The 18548-nt window shown below is 38.4% G+C and overlaps 1 protein-coding gene, 1 long non-coding RNA gene and 1 pseudogene across 2 annotated transcripts in view; 1 reads left to right on the top strand and 2 right to left on the bottom strand.

Annotated features, from left to right (window-relative positions):
- LOC120534718 overlaps positions 1-18548 on the bottom strand; it is a 278943-nt pseudogene that overhangs the window by 26322 nt on the left and 234073 nt on the right.
- LOC120533412 (gastrula zinc finger protein XlCGF26.1-like) overlaps positions 3172-18548 on the top strand; it is an 80464-nt gene continuing 65087 nt past the window's right edge. Inside the window, exons 1-3 of the mRNA XM_039760277.1 lie at positions 3172-3272; positions 9544-9753; positions 13428-13879. Coding sequence (XP_039616211.1) covers positions 9734-9753; positions 13428-13879 — 472 coding nt within the window. The 5' untranslated portion in view covers positions 3172-3272; positions 9544-9733. The remainder of the gene's footprint in view (positions 3273-9543; positions 9754-13427; positions 13880-18548) is intronic.
- The window catches only part of LOC120533496, a 61324-nt gene continuing 51211 nt past the window's right edge, over positions 8436-18548 (bottom strand). Inside the window, exon 3 of the long non-coding RNA XR_005634518.1 lies at positions 8436-8461. This is a non-coding gene — a long non-coding RNA (uncharacterized LOC120533496). The remainder of the gene's footprint in view (positions 8462-18548) is intronic.

The following is an 18548-nucleotide window of genomic DNA, read 5'->3' as shown; positions in this document are numbered from 1 at the left end:
AAGCAAACAATCAAGCACCGCGCGGGAAGCATATCGTATATCATTGCTCTGATTGGGTAGCTTCTAAGTCATCCGCCAATAGCGTCCCTTGTATGAAATCAACTGGGCAAACAAACTGAGGAAGCATGTACCATAAATTAAAAGACCCATTGTCCGCAGAAATCCGCGAACCAGCGATAAATCCATGATATATATTTAGATATGCTTACATTTAAAATCTGCGATGGAGTGAAGCCGCGAAAGTCGAAGGTCGATATAGCAAGGGATCACTGTATAACAACTCTGATAAGTTGTCAAGCTTAATTATGACATTTCAAACAAATTCTTAGGAACAGAAATAACAAGTGATATTGGCCTGTGTTATGATTTGAACATCCCCAGTCCTGAACTAAGCTGGATTGGGGTAGGGCAGGCCTATTAAAAATATGGTGTGGTGGCTCTACATTTAAAAAAGTAAAAAATAATCACAGTACTATTAAACAGTGAGAGGACAAGATGTCATTATATGAACATCTGACCTCAAATTATGGTGTGCTCTTCATCCTCTGGACTGTCAGGCATTTGAAAGGATTTTGCAGGCAAGCATTTTGTCAAATCAGTAGATGTAAATACAGAAGAGCGGGTCTTCAATTTAGGAAATACATATTGGCTACAAATTAACAAGAGTTGTGAAAGCACATTTAAAGACGAAAAGATTATAAAAAGTGAGGGATAGCAGAAGGATTACGGCACACGAGGAACAGTTTTTAATAAGACAAACATCTAATCTTTATTTTGGAAGGCCGTGTCAACCACAGGTTTCCAACTTTTACTAAATTTATAAAACATGAAGAGAATTGAGCTGATCAGTACATTAGAAAGAACACTGCAAGTGTAAAAAACAAATACAACAATGGCAGGTATCAGGATGAGCTAAAAAATCTCAACTCACCGATTTAAAACATTAAAGAAGTTTTAAAAATCACACAGATAGAGACCCTATGAAAAATATAAGGATTAGACTTCTTCAGACCAATACACTGCTACAATGGCTACTCACTTACTACTAATTGGGGGTTTACTGTCAATGTAGCAGCTTCTGATGTCTACCGTGTGTAATCAAACATTTAGAAGGATTTCACAGTAATAAAAACTATTATTTATGAAGATTTCCTACTCAAATTCAAAAGACAGCTAAATATATATAATCCCAGTGAAGATGTGTAGTAAAATACTCAGTGAACCAGCATCATTATGTACTTTACTAATTTGCATAATCTTTTTCTGCGCTCTTTATTGAATTATTTTCTAATATAATCTACTTCTGTCCACAGCTATAACATCAACTTTGACCTCACAGTTTAAAGACTCAAAGAGTGTTGTGTATAAGGAGCATCATACGTGTGAGCAGAGAGCTTAGAAATAAAACTGTCTGGAAAAAAATATTCCATAATAATGGTGGACAGCAACTAAATAGTGCAAGCCTTAACGAATGTTTGCAGATCTTACTTCAAAGTTTCTGTAACAAAAGTTTATTGATGTTTCCAACAACACAAATCCAGTATTAAGTGTATCAGATCCATCATACAGAAGTAAATGTTTTACGCAAACACACAAAACCATAAGAAAAAAATATTTAAAAATAGTAATAAACTCCTACTAAATAACTTCTCCCAGTATTGAGACCTTGAGTGCCTCACTCATCCTTAGTGCTCCATTGTCTGGAGATCTGTGCTCCTCATTGACCAATGTACCATTTGTAACCCCCATGGGGAAGGTCCACCTAAAGAACAACCAATTACTGACCCTCATGAAGATTTTAATTAAATCAAGAAGAGCCTTGCTGAGAAGAGGGATGCCAGGCCAGTCTGTGGTGTTCACTTAAGAGTTCCTAGTGGCACAAAAAGGTGACCCACATACCCTGGCCGAGCTCAGTGTGATAAAACTACATGTAGTGAGCAGCCGCCATATGAGTTTTACCATCCACCTCATCTCTATATCTAGTACAAAGCTCACAGAAACTGATGTCATTGAGATATGGGAAGAAAACCAGTGTAGCTGTGCTGGGTAGGAACCGACTACGGGCCATCGTAGGGTACAACTGCATGCGTATCCACTACCTTAGTAAGTCAGGTTTGCCAGCCCACTAAACCTGGGAATCTTGAGAAATAAGGATGAAATAAAAATAAATAAGTAGGAGACACATGGAAAATGCATACAGACCATAAAATTAATTTTGCTGGAACTTTAAGGCAGTAACACCAACCACAAATCTCTATTAACCTCCCAATATTCATCAACATGCTTTACTGGTTTTGGATTTTAGCAGCAAAACAGACTTTCACATATAACACAGGCTATGAGAGAAACTAAACAACATCCGTTTAATTGTTCATCCATGCAATGCATGTAAATATACGCCGACTACATTGAATTAAGCAGGTTTCAGAATGCTAAACCGTGTATATAAATACACACATACTGATTATGGACGCCCGTCATTAACAGATATGAACATTACGTTTAGACTTCTCCAGGCGGGTTACCCGAGGAATACCAGCACGACAGCGCTACACCTTCTCTCCCTTTATACATTTGTTTTCGTTCTTGGTTTCGCGTGTACTTCGACTTTTCTCCACGGTCGTGGACTCCAGTTTGTTTTTGTTCGTGTTTGTCTTATTCTTATATGTGTAAAGCCCGACTGACTCATCGCTGCTTTCTGAAATGCCGCCCGATCACGAACACGAACACCACGGAATGATAAAGGAGAAAGAAAAGTACAAATTAAAGCGCTGTGTGTGTTAGTGAAATTGACGTGATAGACACAAACGGCCTGCTTACCTCTGCTGTACTTAGTTACTTTGACTGGAGCGGATGGAAACTCACGCATTCATAAACTGACGTGCCCAAACCACGAAAACTAACCCTCCGTCGCTCGATGATTATTTTCTTTCAAAACTGACTCCGTCTGGAGCAAATGAAACATACACATTCATAACATGACGGCCCCAAACTCATATCACTTACCTTCACCCTGTATGCGATGTGATACTTTTAAATTACGACCTACTCAGACGCCTGTTTCTTTTTGCTGCACACAAGCGAGAACCGCTCACCGACTTCCGTATCTGCCGCTTACGGTGACGTCACGGGTCAAAGTACTCCAAATACGTCATCCAGGGGACGAAAACAGTAGCGTCCCAAAACCTGTGCAGTCCGCTGGAGGCAGAAGAGAAAACGCTGTGCTCGTGTGGTTGAGTGACTCGGTTTTCTCACAATATTTCGAAAGAAAAGTAAGCGATCCTAGGTCGGGTACGTCACTTTAAGGAATGTGGGATTTTTCATTTTGCTTCACTTAATTTCTGTTTGTCATTTCTTTACCGCTTTCTACGGCTCACTGCACTTTACTTTCTCGATTCCCGTTTCTGCTTTAGAGCTCACGCGAACACCGCCACTGATTTCTATTAATTCTGTGCAGTCTGCTTCTTCAGTCCTGTGGGTAATACTTTGAGATAGAGAACGCGTCGCTTTCATTTATTTGTTTATTTTAAAGAAAAGCAGCACGGCCACAGTAACACACATCTTAGTCACGGTACAGCTTCCACTCATTATTTGTTCAACGAGCTCCCGTTTGAAGTAGGCTACATATGGCATCAACAGAGTTAAAAAACTCAACAGAATTCCCATTGAAATGAAAGTTTGCAAATGATCAATACATGTTAAATGATCGTGCCCGATAATACGTTGTGACAAAAAATAAAATTATACAACATACAAACGCCGACTTGTTTAATGCATAATGCTGCAACGAAGAGCTTTAGCAATACGGGTGACGACACATCTCTCACTATAATACTCTCATAAATATCCATTCTTCGCCTCATGCAATGTTTTCATGCAACACTGAAGGTATGTCATATAGTATACATCTATATATAATTGTTTTCAAATTCAGTGCATACATAACATGTATAAATTAAAAAAACATACATTATATGCCATCCCCTGAAGATAGTAGTGGTGCAGCGGTAGTGTTACCGCTTCATAATAAAGCATACGTGGGTTCGAGTCCCACGTCCACCCCCTGTGAATTATGACCCAAAAGAGTCTGATTTTCTTTTTTTTTTAACAGCAAATTCCAGCGTGGACCGGAAGCGAGCAAGGCGAGAACACTAGTAAAGATATATCAAATGGAAACGTGCATCTTGTTTTATGTCTATAACAAAAAAAATATTTGAGTAACGATTTCAACTGTTTTTGTAGTTGTTGATGGCAGGTTTAGCGGTTTAAATTTTTAAATATTAAATTGATAAGGTGGAGTAAGGGATGCTGTTGTTAAAAGCAAATGTTTTTTCAACATCAGGTCCAGATGTGTTTATCCCGCTGCTTTTTGTTGCCTCAGCACTCAATCTTTAATGCCGACCTTGATATGTGCGCTGCTCACATTGGAGTGTCCCGTGTGTGTCTGTGTGCCGGTGACTGATCTGCGCCGTGTCTCTCAGCCTCTCTGATGTGCTCCGGATTGACACCTTTGAATGTTTGGTGCAGCAGAACAAATTCAACCTGATCTACCACAGTGGGTTTGTTATCACCTTATTCCAGCTTTTCTCAACCTTTAAGTATTTGCGACCCGAGTTTTCATAACAGTTTTAATCGCGCCCCCAACATATTTTTGAAATGTAGATGCATATTTGATTATACCTACTTAACTTTTATTGACATTTATCTAACTCTATACAGTATTTATTGTTCTATTATCAGAATGTAGTTTTGTTACTTCGCGCCTACAGGTTGAGAACCACTGCCTTATTCAATGGCGGGGTTCATGGACGTCAAATGGCAATGAATAGAAATGGATTAATGTAAATACGTGAGCTGCCATCCGCAATTAGACATCGCATTTTGATGGCGATTTTTTGGTGATTCCCGAACAGATCTCTTATGCGATCCTTCGACAGTATCTCTCAAAATTATTTAGTTTAAATTGGTTATAAAAATTTCAATTCTGATCATTTTTTTTATTAATGTTAATTTTGATGAGTCTTTAAGTCGGATCGAACTCGGCCTAGCACTACGCTCAGAATATGAAAAGCAACCACCTTAGTTAGTTGAGCCATTGACAGCGTCATTTCGTTGTAGCTAATTCGTTATTTTCTAGCTCCACAAAATATTGTTATGTATTAATAAATGAAATATTTCAATACTTGATCGAATAATAACAACTGATTTAAGGATTTCACCTTTTCTTTCTCAAATGTGCTTACCTAAATCCTGGCAAAGTACAGAGATAAACCATTATTTTCCGTCTACTCCATTTTAATTAAGTCAAACCAAGGAAAACATTTAAGGCTATTAAATGTGATCTCAAGAAAAGATGAAGGTTAATTCTAATACTAATAACAGGAGCAATTATAATGATACAGTGCAAAGGTAAATACTAACTGAAAGAGCCGGGAATCCATGAGTGAGGCGTCTTATTTTAACTCTTGCTATCGTATAGTGCATTCTGCTTGTCGGCGTTATATATATATATATATATATTTTACACATCAGACACTAGAAGTTGCTGACGAACCCTTCTCTTCGTTGTCAGTCTGTAGCAGAGAAAAAATAAAAGCAATAAGAGTTACTAGCAGAATACCCGCGCTTCGCAGCGGAGAAGTAGTGTGTTAAAGAAGTTATGAAAAAGAAAAGCAAACATTTTAAATATAACGTAAGATGATTGTTAATGTAATTGTTTTGTCATTGATATGAGTGTTGCTGGCATATATATATATATATATATATATATATATATATATATATATATATATATACACACATCTATACACATATATACAGTTATATATATACATATACATATATACACACACACATATACACATACTGTATATACAACATATACATATCTACATATATACTGTATATACACATATATATAAATATCTACAAATATATATATTAGGGGTGGGACTCGATTAAAAAAATTAATCCAATTAATTAGAGGCTGTGTAAGAATTAATCTTGATTAATCGTATGTAATCGCACACGTAAATTTGCCCCAAATCGAAAATGTTTTTTTTTTAAATTTAAAACGGTTTTAGTGGGCGACAGAATCAAATAATAGACATGGACATGAATATTGTAAACTGAAGCTGTTTTAATTTCTGAAAAAAAGCTTTTAAACTGCATTTGAATTCAAAACAGAAACAAAAATATCATCCCTGGTTAAAATTGGGCAGACTTAAAAATAAAGTGGTAGTTTAAGTACTTTAAGTACATTTTCAGAATAGTATTGTCTTTAAATAATAATAACCAAAATTTCAACATAAAGTGCAGTTTTTCTTCTTAAAAAAATAAGTCAGAAACATAAAAGGTAATTTGACCAGCTTACTCTTTAAACTCTGAGTAACATTAGCCAAAATTATTTTGTACATTAGGCTAAAACAGTGTGATCATTGAACATTTTGTAATTAGATGTATTTAGAATTACTAACGGTCACGGAAGTCCAATGATCCCCAGTAAGAGCCACAAAGTCCGCTTTCTGTAATGCATCTAATTTTGCTTGCTTTTCAGTGTGCACAAAACCATGCTTTTATCAAGGCTTCGCTCGGGTAGTCGAAATGATCAGTCGTAGGACGCGCTTTATTCCGACTCTAACATTTTTGTAGCTGTGATGTGTGCATCAGTGTAATGGATGTACCAGGAAATCATGCATTGACAAAAGTTCCGTTTGCTTGGAATTGAAAGTGTGATTAAATGCGTTATTTTTTAACGCGTTATGGAGTACATGCATCGAAGCTTCTCAACTGTGCTTGTGCTAAGAAAGGGAAAATTTTAAAAATAACGTAACATGATTCTGCGTTAACCTAATATTTTTTCATACGTCCCAAACCAAGGAGATGCGAAGGTAAAATGAATCGGGTAACGCGCGTACATACTCAGTACACCCCCTCTCGGGAATCGAACCTCGAATGTCGGCGTTAGAAGCGAAGACTCTACAATTGCGCCACAGCGTGTGGCTTGTCTATGCTAAAGTATGTATTGTAGATCGGGTATATATATACATTTATATATATATATATACCCGTGTATCGCAGTGGAGAAGTAGAAGTTATGAAAAAGAAAAGGGAACATTTTAAAAATAACGTAACATGATTGTCAATATACAGTAATTGTTTTGTGAGTGTTATTGAATGTTGCTGTCATCAAGGATTTGATTATCATTATTTCTTTCAATCAGGCTCGTATTTGTAGGATGTGTTCAAGTTACATTCCGTGTTTGTCAATCGTTGTAAAGATAAGAGGTTTCATTCATCGATTAGTTCCTTACTGCATCAATAAACAGCTCGTCTTCCTTTTTATCTGTGATGTGACAAACTGCATGCACGGGTTTTTTTACACTGTCTTCCTTTAGCAGGACATTCACTTTTTCCACCGTGTGCTTTGTTTCCGCAGTAGCTGCACTTATGAATATGATTGTATGTATAAGGCGCTTCATATTTTTGCTGCCTTCTCAATTGTGTAATTCGGTTTTTGTTCAGCACTCTTTGGAACTGTTGCTTTTTGTCTGTGCACTGCGTCAGTTCACGTGAGCCGCTTGGTGTTCTTGCATCGAAGGTTCCCAGCTGTACTGGTGCCATCTCGTGTAATGTCAGCTAAGACCCGGCACTTAAAAGTTTCTCTCGCAGTTTCAATGAGTTTGTGCCAAACACCACCCTGACCATCTCATCTTCCTCTGCATAAGCACAGTCCTTCACACGTGAATATTTAGCGGCAGTGTTTGTATTGGATTGCCGCTGATGGAAGGCCTTATATGGGCAGGCACTAAATTACAAACGCTAGTGGCAGCCTGTCTATGAACTTAATTTAATATAAACTTACGGTTCACGCCGTGCTTTGTTTCCGCATATGCATCATTTGCTTCATAATGTTTTTCTGCCTTCTCAATTGTGAAATGGCGTTTTGTGCTCTTTGTTGGAGTTCTTCCTTGTGCTCTACGTACTTACGTAGGAGGCGTGATGATGTCACACGAAACTCCGCCCCCCGCGGCCATCTCCAACTCAAGACTCCATTACATTATATGGGGAAAAATAGCTTCCAGTTATGACCCTTATGCGTAGAATTTCGAAATGAAACCTGCCCAGAGGTGAGTGTCAAATGCTTCGAAGCTTCGATACGATTTCCGACACAATTGCTTCAAACGTTTTGATGCTTCATGAGGCTTCACTTCGCCCATCACTAGAAAACGTTCTTGGCAAATGCTTTCGCTCTCGCGCGAATTGTTGGTGGGCGGGGCTCTGTCTTGCTTGCCATGGACTTAGATATATATATAAGAGAGAGAGAGAGAGTACCCACAGAGGATAGGTGAAAAAGTATTGAAATCCTAAACACAAATGTGATGTTTCATAAAGGTTACAGTTCATATTCAAATACCATCAACGTGTCTACTCCTCAGTCTACTGAACCAGCAGGGATGTCCTAGGAATAGATGGAAAGGAAAAAAAAAGACACGTGAAAGTCAAACACTACAAGTGAATTACAAGTTTAAGAAATGGGTGTTTGGATGTTAATGAAAAATCAGGTAAATTGCAATTTCCACAAGATATTCTTGTAGCAAGCTGGCTGAAAGGAAAAAAAATATAAATGTCACTTGTAATTAAACTGAAAGGCTCTGTGCACATCGCGACTGTCAGTCTGACTCACGTATGATTTAGTGGCGCACTGCCCACTGCAGGAAAGTCTTCAACAGTTTAGATACGGCAGGCATCATCTGCACAAAACTACCATGTAATTCTATTAAAATTGACGGTACAAAAACAAAACATCACAGGTTTGGTATTACAATTTAGACACATTACTCCAATATGGAGCTAAACTGAAAAGAAAAAAAAGGTAATATCGTGCTCCACTGTAGTCAGTCTGAACTTTATCAAAAGCCTACTTCACGACAGAATAACTGATCAAGCGTTTCCTAGATGTTTATAAACGTGTTTTTTTCGTTTTCCAGGCATAGTCAAAGAGTTCTCGTGAAACTCGCCTTGTGGAATTTAAATAGTTGCCAGTACCGTTGAGTGCCGATCCACTTCAAGCCTGAATATAAATCAATTATTGCAGCGAAAGTGAATATTAATATAAACGTAAAGGTTCACAGTACAAACATAACCATGCAATACAAAGTTATCAAAAATACGAAAAAAACTGCAACTTTCAAACGTTTTCATTTCGTAGCACACTTACTTCCATTGTCAAAAATACAAGCAATTAGTTTCGTCGCTTCTTCTTCTTTTATCTAATGAAGTTTCATCGCCGCAGATACTTTTTTTTTTTTTTATCTCCTTTCGTTTAATGGAGTTTCATCGCTTAGTACAACGGCAGGTTATTTAAGAGGAACCTCAAAGAGGTAGGGATCACGAACTGTGAAACGTTTGAGTAAAGTTGCACTTGATAGACAACTTGAAACACTGATAATTGGACAGGTGAGTTTTTGATTGTCATAGAGTAACAATAATCTTATTCGTTGAAATTCTGAATTAGCCAATACTATCCACTTGCATTTACAGTTATCCCGCCTTCAGATCCGCCCATAATGTTTCCGGTCTGCAACAATACCCTTCTCGCCAAGCATCGTATGTGACGTCAACAATAGAGAAGAAAACAAAACTGGCGTGCACGTGCGTTTCGTGTCTTTAACTTGTGAGCAGTGAACTAGAGAAGTGGAACGAGACGGTTGAATCTCGAACACACAACAGCATGTTACCCAGAGGCAGAAGGTAAGTGATTCGAGTTTGAATTCTTAATTTTTCTGATGTGGATTTTGTTTCTATCTTTTAACTTATCTCCGAGTTACGGTACGCTACGCTACAGAGTGTTAAAGATTGTTCTCGACTGCATTTCTGTGTGTCCTTCGGTACTCGCCATTCATTGTTTTCTGTATACGACTCGCGCCACTTCGTGTTGCCGAGATTTGATTCTACTTCGCCATCCTTAACCGTATCTCCTGTCCGTGTTCTGTAGGATCCCAGAATTCTTTGAGTTTGAGGAGAAGGCAATTTCATAGTCAAACTACGCTTTGCTTTTTTTAGAGACGTAAGTAAAACGCCCACCGCAACACACAGTTAAATTAAAGATACACTCGTGAGGGCAGTGCACCAGTTCAGCCATTGTGTTCCAACGCGCACACAATCTCCTCCGATCAGTATCTAAGAACAAATCTGACCAAAAAAGAGCCGTTTGGGGTACCTTGATTAAAGGTGGGACTGAAAAATGAGAACAATTAGCCAACTTAAACCTCCTTGTGTTTCCGTTTAAAACGGCACAAATACTCAAACGATTACCTGGCAAGCGCTTTTACGATAATTTTTTTTTTAAATAAATCCCACAATCACCCGAACATCTCTTAAGAGAGACAATTACGTTTTATTCCTATGGAGTTTAGACCTAATTTTCCATTGAGTTACGAGCTCGGGTGTACAGGTATTTGAATTCTTCTGACTATTTGTGCGAGACCTGTAGTGTAGGATCGTTTACTTTTTATTTAAAAAAAAATGTGCACATGCCAAGAATACAGAACATGATAATTGATATTAGAAATATAAGGCCTACGGTTCTTAGTTTTTAATACACAGGGTAAAACCGGAGAAACCTACACATAGAAAATTGAATAGCAAACTTAGATTAAGTTAAGAATTCTTAACAGAGCAGTTGATTTAGTAAATGATTTGTTTTTGTTGAGATTACAAACCTATGAGTGTAGTTGAGTTTATTTAATAATAGATTGGTTCATACCCACTTTATTCTACTAATGATGGTATCCATCTCTTACATGTGCTAGTATTTGGTAGGATGCCGATTCAAATCTCTTTACTGCCAGATGGACACTTGAGCGAGGCCCTTAACCTGAAATTGTCTTCAGGGGCTCTTGCTGTATAATGGCCGACCTCACACTCTGTCCCATAAAGGTCATGTGGGGAGACAATATCGCTTTGGGATTAATACAGTGTACCAAATCTTAAAAAAAATACATACAGTATATCATGTAGTTAGTTATTGACTGAGTTAATGTATTTATTATCAACAGGTAATTGTATTCATGCTGAATAATGGACTTCTCCAAAATTAGCGGTCTAACACTCAACTACATTTACTTTTATTTATTTGGCTGATTCTTTTATTCAAGGTGACAAAATATTTATGATGAAATTGGTTATGTTTCTTTTTTGGTTAAAAATTTACCTGTAGGATTGAATGTTCAGCTCCTTTACCGAACGTACAAGCATCTCTTACGTCCAGGGACTTGTTGTATTGTGTTGGAGGACCAGTTGCTGGACCGTACTGAACAGGGGGTTGCCATCAAGGGTTGCAAACTGTTTTGTCATGTTGTGGGTGTGACAACACACTCTACCAGTGCTTGCTTCCCAGCCTGACCTGACATGATTTCTTCTCAAGCTCCGTTAGATTGTACGGGAAGCATCTGCAAATCTGCCAGTTCTCTCCACAGATGTTCTGTGGGGTTTAAGCGTGGTCTTTATCTGAACTACTTTTGGACACTTGGAAACTTGCCCCAAAGCCAGCGTATCATTGTCTTTGTGGTATACTTTGTCATTATCATACTGAAAGGAAAGCCACCTACCCAGTCTGAGGTGGTGTGTACTCTGGAGCAGGTTTTGCTCAAGGTTATCTCTGTATTTGACTGCATTCATTCTTTCTTCCATTCTCACCACTTTTTCCATCCCTGCTGCTGAAGAGCACCCTATAGCATGATGCTGCCACCACCATGTTTCAATGATGATGAGAACTGCCAGAGACAGTGTTTTTTGAGTTTTGCCCAAATAGTTCAAATTCTGTCTCATGCAACCAGAGTATCTTTTTCCTCATGTTCTCGGAGTCCTTTAAATGTCATTTGGCAAACTCCAAGTGGTCCATTATATGCCTTTTACTCAACTGTGACTTCCATCTCGCCACTCTACCATAAATGCCTGATTGATGGAGTGCTGCGAAGATGTTTGTTCTTCTAATTGGTTCTCCCAACTTCTGAAGCTCTGTTACAACAACCATTTGGTTTTTGATCACCTTCATGACCAATGCCTATCTTGGAGTGTTGCTCTGTTTGGCTGGACTGTACATTCCAGGTGAAATCATGGTGTTGCCAGTCTTCTTCCATTTCACAATTATTTAGGCCAGAGTATCCCTGGAAATGCCCACAGCTTTAGAAATGTTTTTTATCCCCTTGTCCTTATCTATGTCTGACCACAATTTGATTGCAGAGGTCTACAGAGAGTTTGTTGGACATCTTGGGTTAGGTTTCATTGTGCCATGCAGTTTGAATTGTGGGTCCTTGCATACACAGGTACACGTGTGCTTTACTAAACAATGTCAAATCAAGTCAGTTTGTCACAGGTGGACTCCAATGTGGTTCTAGACACATCTCACAGTTTTTAAACTTTTCTGAAAATGTATTTTCATGTTGTCATTGTGGGTTATTACGTGTACGTTGATGGGTAGTGTAAAATGTATCCGTTTAAAATTAAACCTACAACACAATCAAGTGTGCAGAAAATGAAAAGTCTCTGAATACTTGATGAAGCCTCCATACTGTTTATCCATATAGTATCCATCCAGTATTCAACCCACTATATCCTAGCTACAGGGTCACGGGGGGGTGTGCTGGAGCCAATATACGTTTTTTTTAAAGTGCTTAATCCAGTTTAAATGGCATACATTTCCATGCATTGAGTGGGATTGGATTTTTTTTTTCTCTCTCCCTAATCCTATTCCACTGTACTGCACAATTTTATATCTTTTGGTGCTAAAATTCAACTGGTAATGCCTGATAATGAGTATTAAAGAAGTTATTAACAATTTAAAGTCTGAGTTACTGCCACACAGGTCCAGTAGTGCGAGTTTAAACCTCAGCCAGTTTACTTCCCATGTGCAGTTTTCATGTGGGCCCTGTTTCTGCCTTTGTTATTAATAATAATAATATTTATTCTCCCATGGTCTAAAGATGCATTGACAAATCTAACTTAGCTTTGTAAGGTAGTGTTAGATCGATACTGAGTCTTTTGACTTTGGTATCAATACCAGCTTTCAGACTGCAGTATTTGTACCGAGTTGGTAAATAACGGCCATCTCTACATACCACCTGACCTCTCTCCTCTTATCAAGATCCTATTTGAGTAGAATATTAATGAAGGTTAGTAATTGGTTTCAACTTATCTGGTTTCTCCTCTTACGGTTACCCATAGTAGATTGGTCTTGTTTTAGCCTCTGGGATCTTCCCTCCACTGATAATTTGAAATAAAGAGTACTGTGTTACTGTCGGCATGCTATGAATGGTCAATCTTTACATAAACCTTAACAGAGAGGGTGTTGTGAAATTACATTCACATGACTTCAGATCTAAGTGATTACGTTTTATTGAAGATAATTCCTGTTCTTTTTATAGAGAAAATGAAAAAGCTGATGTTTTCTGGAACATCTCAATGGATATGAATCAGGAGAGCTGTGATGTGGACAGAAATATCATGGATATTAAGGAGGAGGACGACTGTGAGTTGGAGTCCATGTACCTTAAACAGGAATGTCTGAGCATCAAGGAGGAGAACAGTGAACTGCAGGCAGTTGGCATTAAAGAACAACCTGAAGAGAAGTCTGTCAGTATTGAGGCACACAACCATACAAATCTGGACAGTGTAAAAGAAGAAAACCTTCATGGTGGGTGCCAAGATGGAGTGGTGACCAGGTTAGACTCTTCTCAAAGCAGACACTGTTCATCTCCAGAGGCTTCTGTCAATGTGAAGACTGAATCATTACAGTCTACACCAAAGAGGACTAAGAAAACTACATCTGTTAGAGCTCAGGAAAATCTACCACCATCTATGGATAAGTCTGGAAAAAGTAAGTGCAAAATAAAAAATGGGCAAGTTTTAGGGTTGGGGTTTATGGGCTTGAAAGGTCTGGTCTTGCGGTTTTTATGGGAAATACCATTTTATTGTGTGATTAAATGTAGTTTGAGATTTCATCAATGTTTATGTAAGGTTTAGCAATTTTTCATGCAAAAGTCCTAAACATGTCCTTGGTAACGACTGCTATACAAATGTACAGCTGCAAAAGAAGGTTGTGAACCTTTTGGAATTCCCTAGATATCTGCTTTAATTCATCTTAACAATGTGGTCTTATCTTCAGCTATGCTCCAAATACAGACCACCACAGTTGTCCTAAGCTAATAACTCACAAACAATCGGATGACTTTTTGTCAGTCCTGAACATTTACAGTCCACTCTGTGACACCCTTTTTTTACAGACTGGTTGACCCTTCTTTAATGGTAATGGCCTCCACCAGACTTGATGTGGCTGCTGATCAGCCTTGAATTTTTTAATCCATACCTTCTCTCCAAACCTTTTAGGTTACTATTTATTCCTTTTTTTTAATTTATTGTAATCATTTCATACAAATAGATCAATTTTTACAAAAAAAAATAGGATTTAAAACAAATCGACCCTCACCCCTGAGAGAGAGCATGGCCAACAGAGTAATACATAAAGCTTGTAAGCATATCTAAATTCATGAGTTTAATAGGGCAATAGAGATGAATGGAGAAGAAAAAGAAATGCGGAGAGAGTTGCTTCTTTTTCTAAAATATTATTGATTCGATCCTGCCAGGTTTTGAGAAAGTTCTCTACAGATCCTCTAACTGAGAATTTTTAGTTTTTTTCCAATTTCAAATTGTTGTGAATAAGGCGCTATATAGTGCCCGACCTGGCGCAGACTCGCACAGAGGCACGTTGAAAAGGAACACAAAACTTTTATTTTTCTTCTTCAGCTGGAGGGCACGTCTTCCCCGTGAACCCTCCAGCCACAACACAGTCCCAAAGCAATTAAGTCACAGACTACACTCTTCCTCTGGCACCACCACTCCTTCCGGGCAACCTCATCCTATTCCTCCTGATTCTGGCCCGGAGTGGTGGCTGCTGGTTCCTTTTAAGTTCTCCCGGTGCTTGCTCACCTGTTTCCAATTGCACTCCCGGGTTGGGCCGAAGATTAGACTAGGTGGGCCCAGCGATCCATGCCGCTCCCCCTGGCAGCCACCCCAGATCCCCACAGGGTTGTGGAGAACTCCATCTCCCATGGAACCCTGTGGAAAACTGAGGCACCATCATCAACCAGGGAGGCTGCCACTAAGCGTCCCGGGGGAGATACTGAGGAGCCCATTACTGCTCCCCCGGAACATAAGCAGAAGCCACCCGCCACATAGTATAAAACATCGGTTTCACACTGACTTAAGAGGAGAGTTAGGATTCTTCCAATTTAGCAAAATAAGTCTGTGTGCCAAAAGTGTAGCGAATGCAATCACAGTTTGTCCTTCTCCACTTTAAACCCATCTGGATGAACACCCAAGGCAGCTGTTAGTGGATTAGGAGCGATTGTGACACCAAGGCTGTCTGAGAGGTAATTATAAATTTTGGTCCAGAATGACGTTAATTTGGTGCAGGCCCAAAACATGTGACCTAGTGAGGCTGGGACTTAATTGCAGTGTTTGCAGGTTGGATCATGCCCTGGAAACATTTTGGAGAGTTTTAGGTGAGACAGATGTGTTCGATATATAATTTTCAGTTGTATAATTGTATGCTTTGCGCATATGGATCTCGAGTGAATTCTCTGCATTGCTACTTTCCACTCCTTTTTTGATATATTGATTAAGAGATCTTTTTCCCAGTGTCCTCTTGGATCTTTGAAAGGAAGGTACTGTAAAATTTCGTATATTGCAGAAATTGTGTCTTAAGTCCTCAAAATTGAGCAATATTTTTTCCACCATTTGAGGAGAGTGCGAGATGAGGAAAATCAGGCAGGTTCTGTTTAATAAAGTTCCTTATTTGACTATAATGAAAGAAATGTGTAGCTGGAAAGTTAAATTTGGAATGTAATTGTTCATGGGATGCAAAGATGTTGTCTATATAATGATCTCTAAGCAATTTATTTCCAAATATTAAAACTGCATATGTTTGTGAAAGTTGAAAGAGGTGGTTCTCTTGCAGAGGTGCCACAGATACGCTTCTCCATCTTAAAATGCTTTCTACATTGGTTCCATATTCTGAGTGAGTGAAGCACAATTGGGTTATTAGTATATTGCCAATAACTTGCATTTATTGGGGCACAAAGCAGAGAATATAAAGAAGTACTGCAGGATTTTACTTCTAATGCGGACCAGGCCTGTGTATGTTCATCTGTTTGTATCCAGGTTTTTATAGCTTGTATGTTTGCTGCCCAGTAATAAAACTGAAAGTTAGGGTAGAGCCATGCAATCTGCTGCCTTAGGTCTTTGTAGGGTCGTTCTTTCGATATGTCGATATTTTGAGTTCCAAATAAATAAGGTTATGGTTGAATCTAATAGCTTTAAAATGTATTTATTGATGTATATTGGAATGTTTTGAAATTTTAAAAAGAAGCTTAGGAACATGGCTGGGCGGTATACCGGTTAATGCGAAAAAACGTTATGATATGGATTTTTCTTATACCAGAACACTGGTTTAAATAGCCTAAACAACGTTCGTTACATGATGCAGCGGGCAACTGTTTCAGGGGGAGCCTTTTCACTGCTGCACCGCTAAACAGGAATGCAGCAGAGTACATGCGTTAGTAGAGGTATTGAGCAGTGAAAATAGACAGAGAAAAGTTCGGATGTGGACCATTATGTTCAAATTTGTAAATACTGTTTCTATTCTACTGGATGATACTGCAAGCCCTTTTTTTTTTTTCTTCTTCAATACTGTGTAATTTATCTGGTTACTGTGTAATATTGTGACGATGCCATCTCATTGATAAATCTCATTGAAGCCAGTGGATGGTGGAAAGTGCTTTTGTTAAAAACGGTCAAAAGTAAAACCAAAGTGTCCATTGTGCAGTGTTCAGAAAAATACAGTACCCAAATAAAGAGCAAATCCATAAAACCAGTGAAACGTGGGGATAAAATCCATAATAAATAAATCCATTAAAATAGAGGTTAAAATGCAGTCTCCTCTCCAGATTGCATCACACCACCTTCTGTCTCCACGGTTCATCCTTTGCAGTACAAACTGCTTCTTGCCCACTTCTGTCTTGGCTGCCGCCACACTGCGATCAGGTGCTGGTTTGCTGCTTCTGCATCTCGCACAGCGCTTTGAACATTTAAAAGCGTGTACAGCAGCTGTCCTACTCTGTCTTTTATTCTCAACCCCGGGTGTGGTTTAATCTCTTGGCACAAAATCTCGTCTCACAGGACGTGAGATTTTATTTTTTTTTATCTTATAATTTTAAAAATGAAATCAGAATCTTGAAATCTACCAACATCACATAAAATGTTCGATAAATTCTGAAAAGAATGCCACCAAACATATATGTAGATTTTAAAATAAAACTGACTTAAAGCATGCCAGAAAATTGTTGCATTTTTAGGCTTAGGATTTTATATATAGAGAGTAGATTTGGATAGGAATATGAATAACAAGCTGTTTATGTTTTCACATGATAACAAGATGGGTGGATTGGCAGATAATCGAGAATTTGTTGAATTATTATATAGAGACTTGGACAGCATACAGGCTTGGGCAGATTTGTGGAAGAAAAAATTTAATGTAACAAAATGTAAAAGTATTACACATAGGAAGTAAGTGTCTGGTTTGAATACACAATGGGAGGTCTGAAAATTCTAAGTACACTTGATGAGAAGAATTTAGGAGTCATAGTGGACTCATCTCTATCAACTTCCAGACAGTGTTCAGAAACCATTTAAGAAAGTGAACAGAATATCAGTTTATATAGCGCCTTGATGTGTGGAGTACAAGTCCAGGTTATGTTGAAGACTTATAACACACTGGTGAAGCCTCATCTGGAGTCCTGTGTGCAGTTTTGGTCTTCAGTCTACAAAAAATACAAAGCAGTGCTGGAAAAAGTCCAGAGGAAAGCTAATTCTAGGGGTGAGAGGTAGAATTATCAAAAAAGAGTAAACGAGTTCAACCTTTTCAGTTTAAGCAAATGGAGATTAAGAGGAGGCATGAGTGTTTAACATCATTAAAGTAATTAGAGCAGTGGAGCCTGGCAGTTAATTAAAAAAAGTTCAACAAGAACATGAGGACACAGTTGGAGGCTTGTTAAGGGATAATTCCACATAAAGATCTCTAGTGGACTAAAAACCCCAGCTAAGATTAACACTGTCGATAAGATGGTGATTTATTTATTTTTTCATTTGGGATTCCAGGAACGCACCCGACTCTCACACACTCCCTCGCAGTGAACAAAAAGGAACCGGTAATAGAAATTAAAGAATATTAAATGAAAATGATCCTATCCCAGTTCCCCTTATGGCGATAAACAATAAACACGAATTCAAAAATAACAAACCACTAACAAAAACCACACACGATGAAGTCCATGATAACAGCAACTGATGAAATGAAATGATGGCGGTAGGTAAACCAGAGATCAGCACGCTGTATATGAATGTAAAGGTCAGTCCTACGGGTATTTCCTGATGGACGTCAATGGGATCATGAGCGCTCCTTTCTTTGCAGGATGACAATAAATCCTCAG

This window comes from Polypterus senegalus, chromosome 8, assembly GCF_016835505.1.
Source record: "Polypterus senegalus isolate Bchr_013 chromosome 8, ASM1683550v1, whole genome shotgun sequence".
In the NCBI taxonomy this organism is placed as follows: Eukaryota; Metazoa; Chordata; class Cladistia; order Polypteriformes; family Polypteridae; genus Polypterus; species Polypterus senegalus.
Note: the sequence above shows the minus strand (reverse complement) of the source record. Positions and strands in the feature narration are given on the sequence as shown.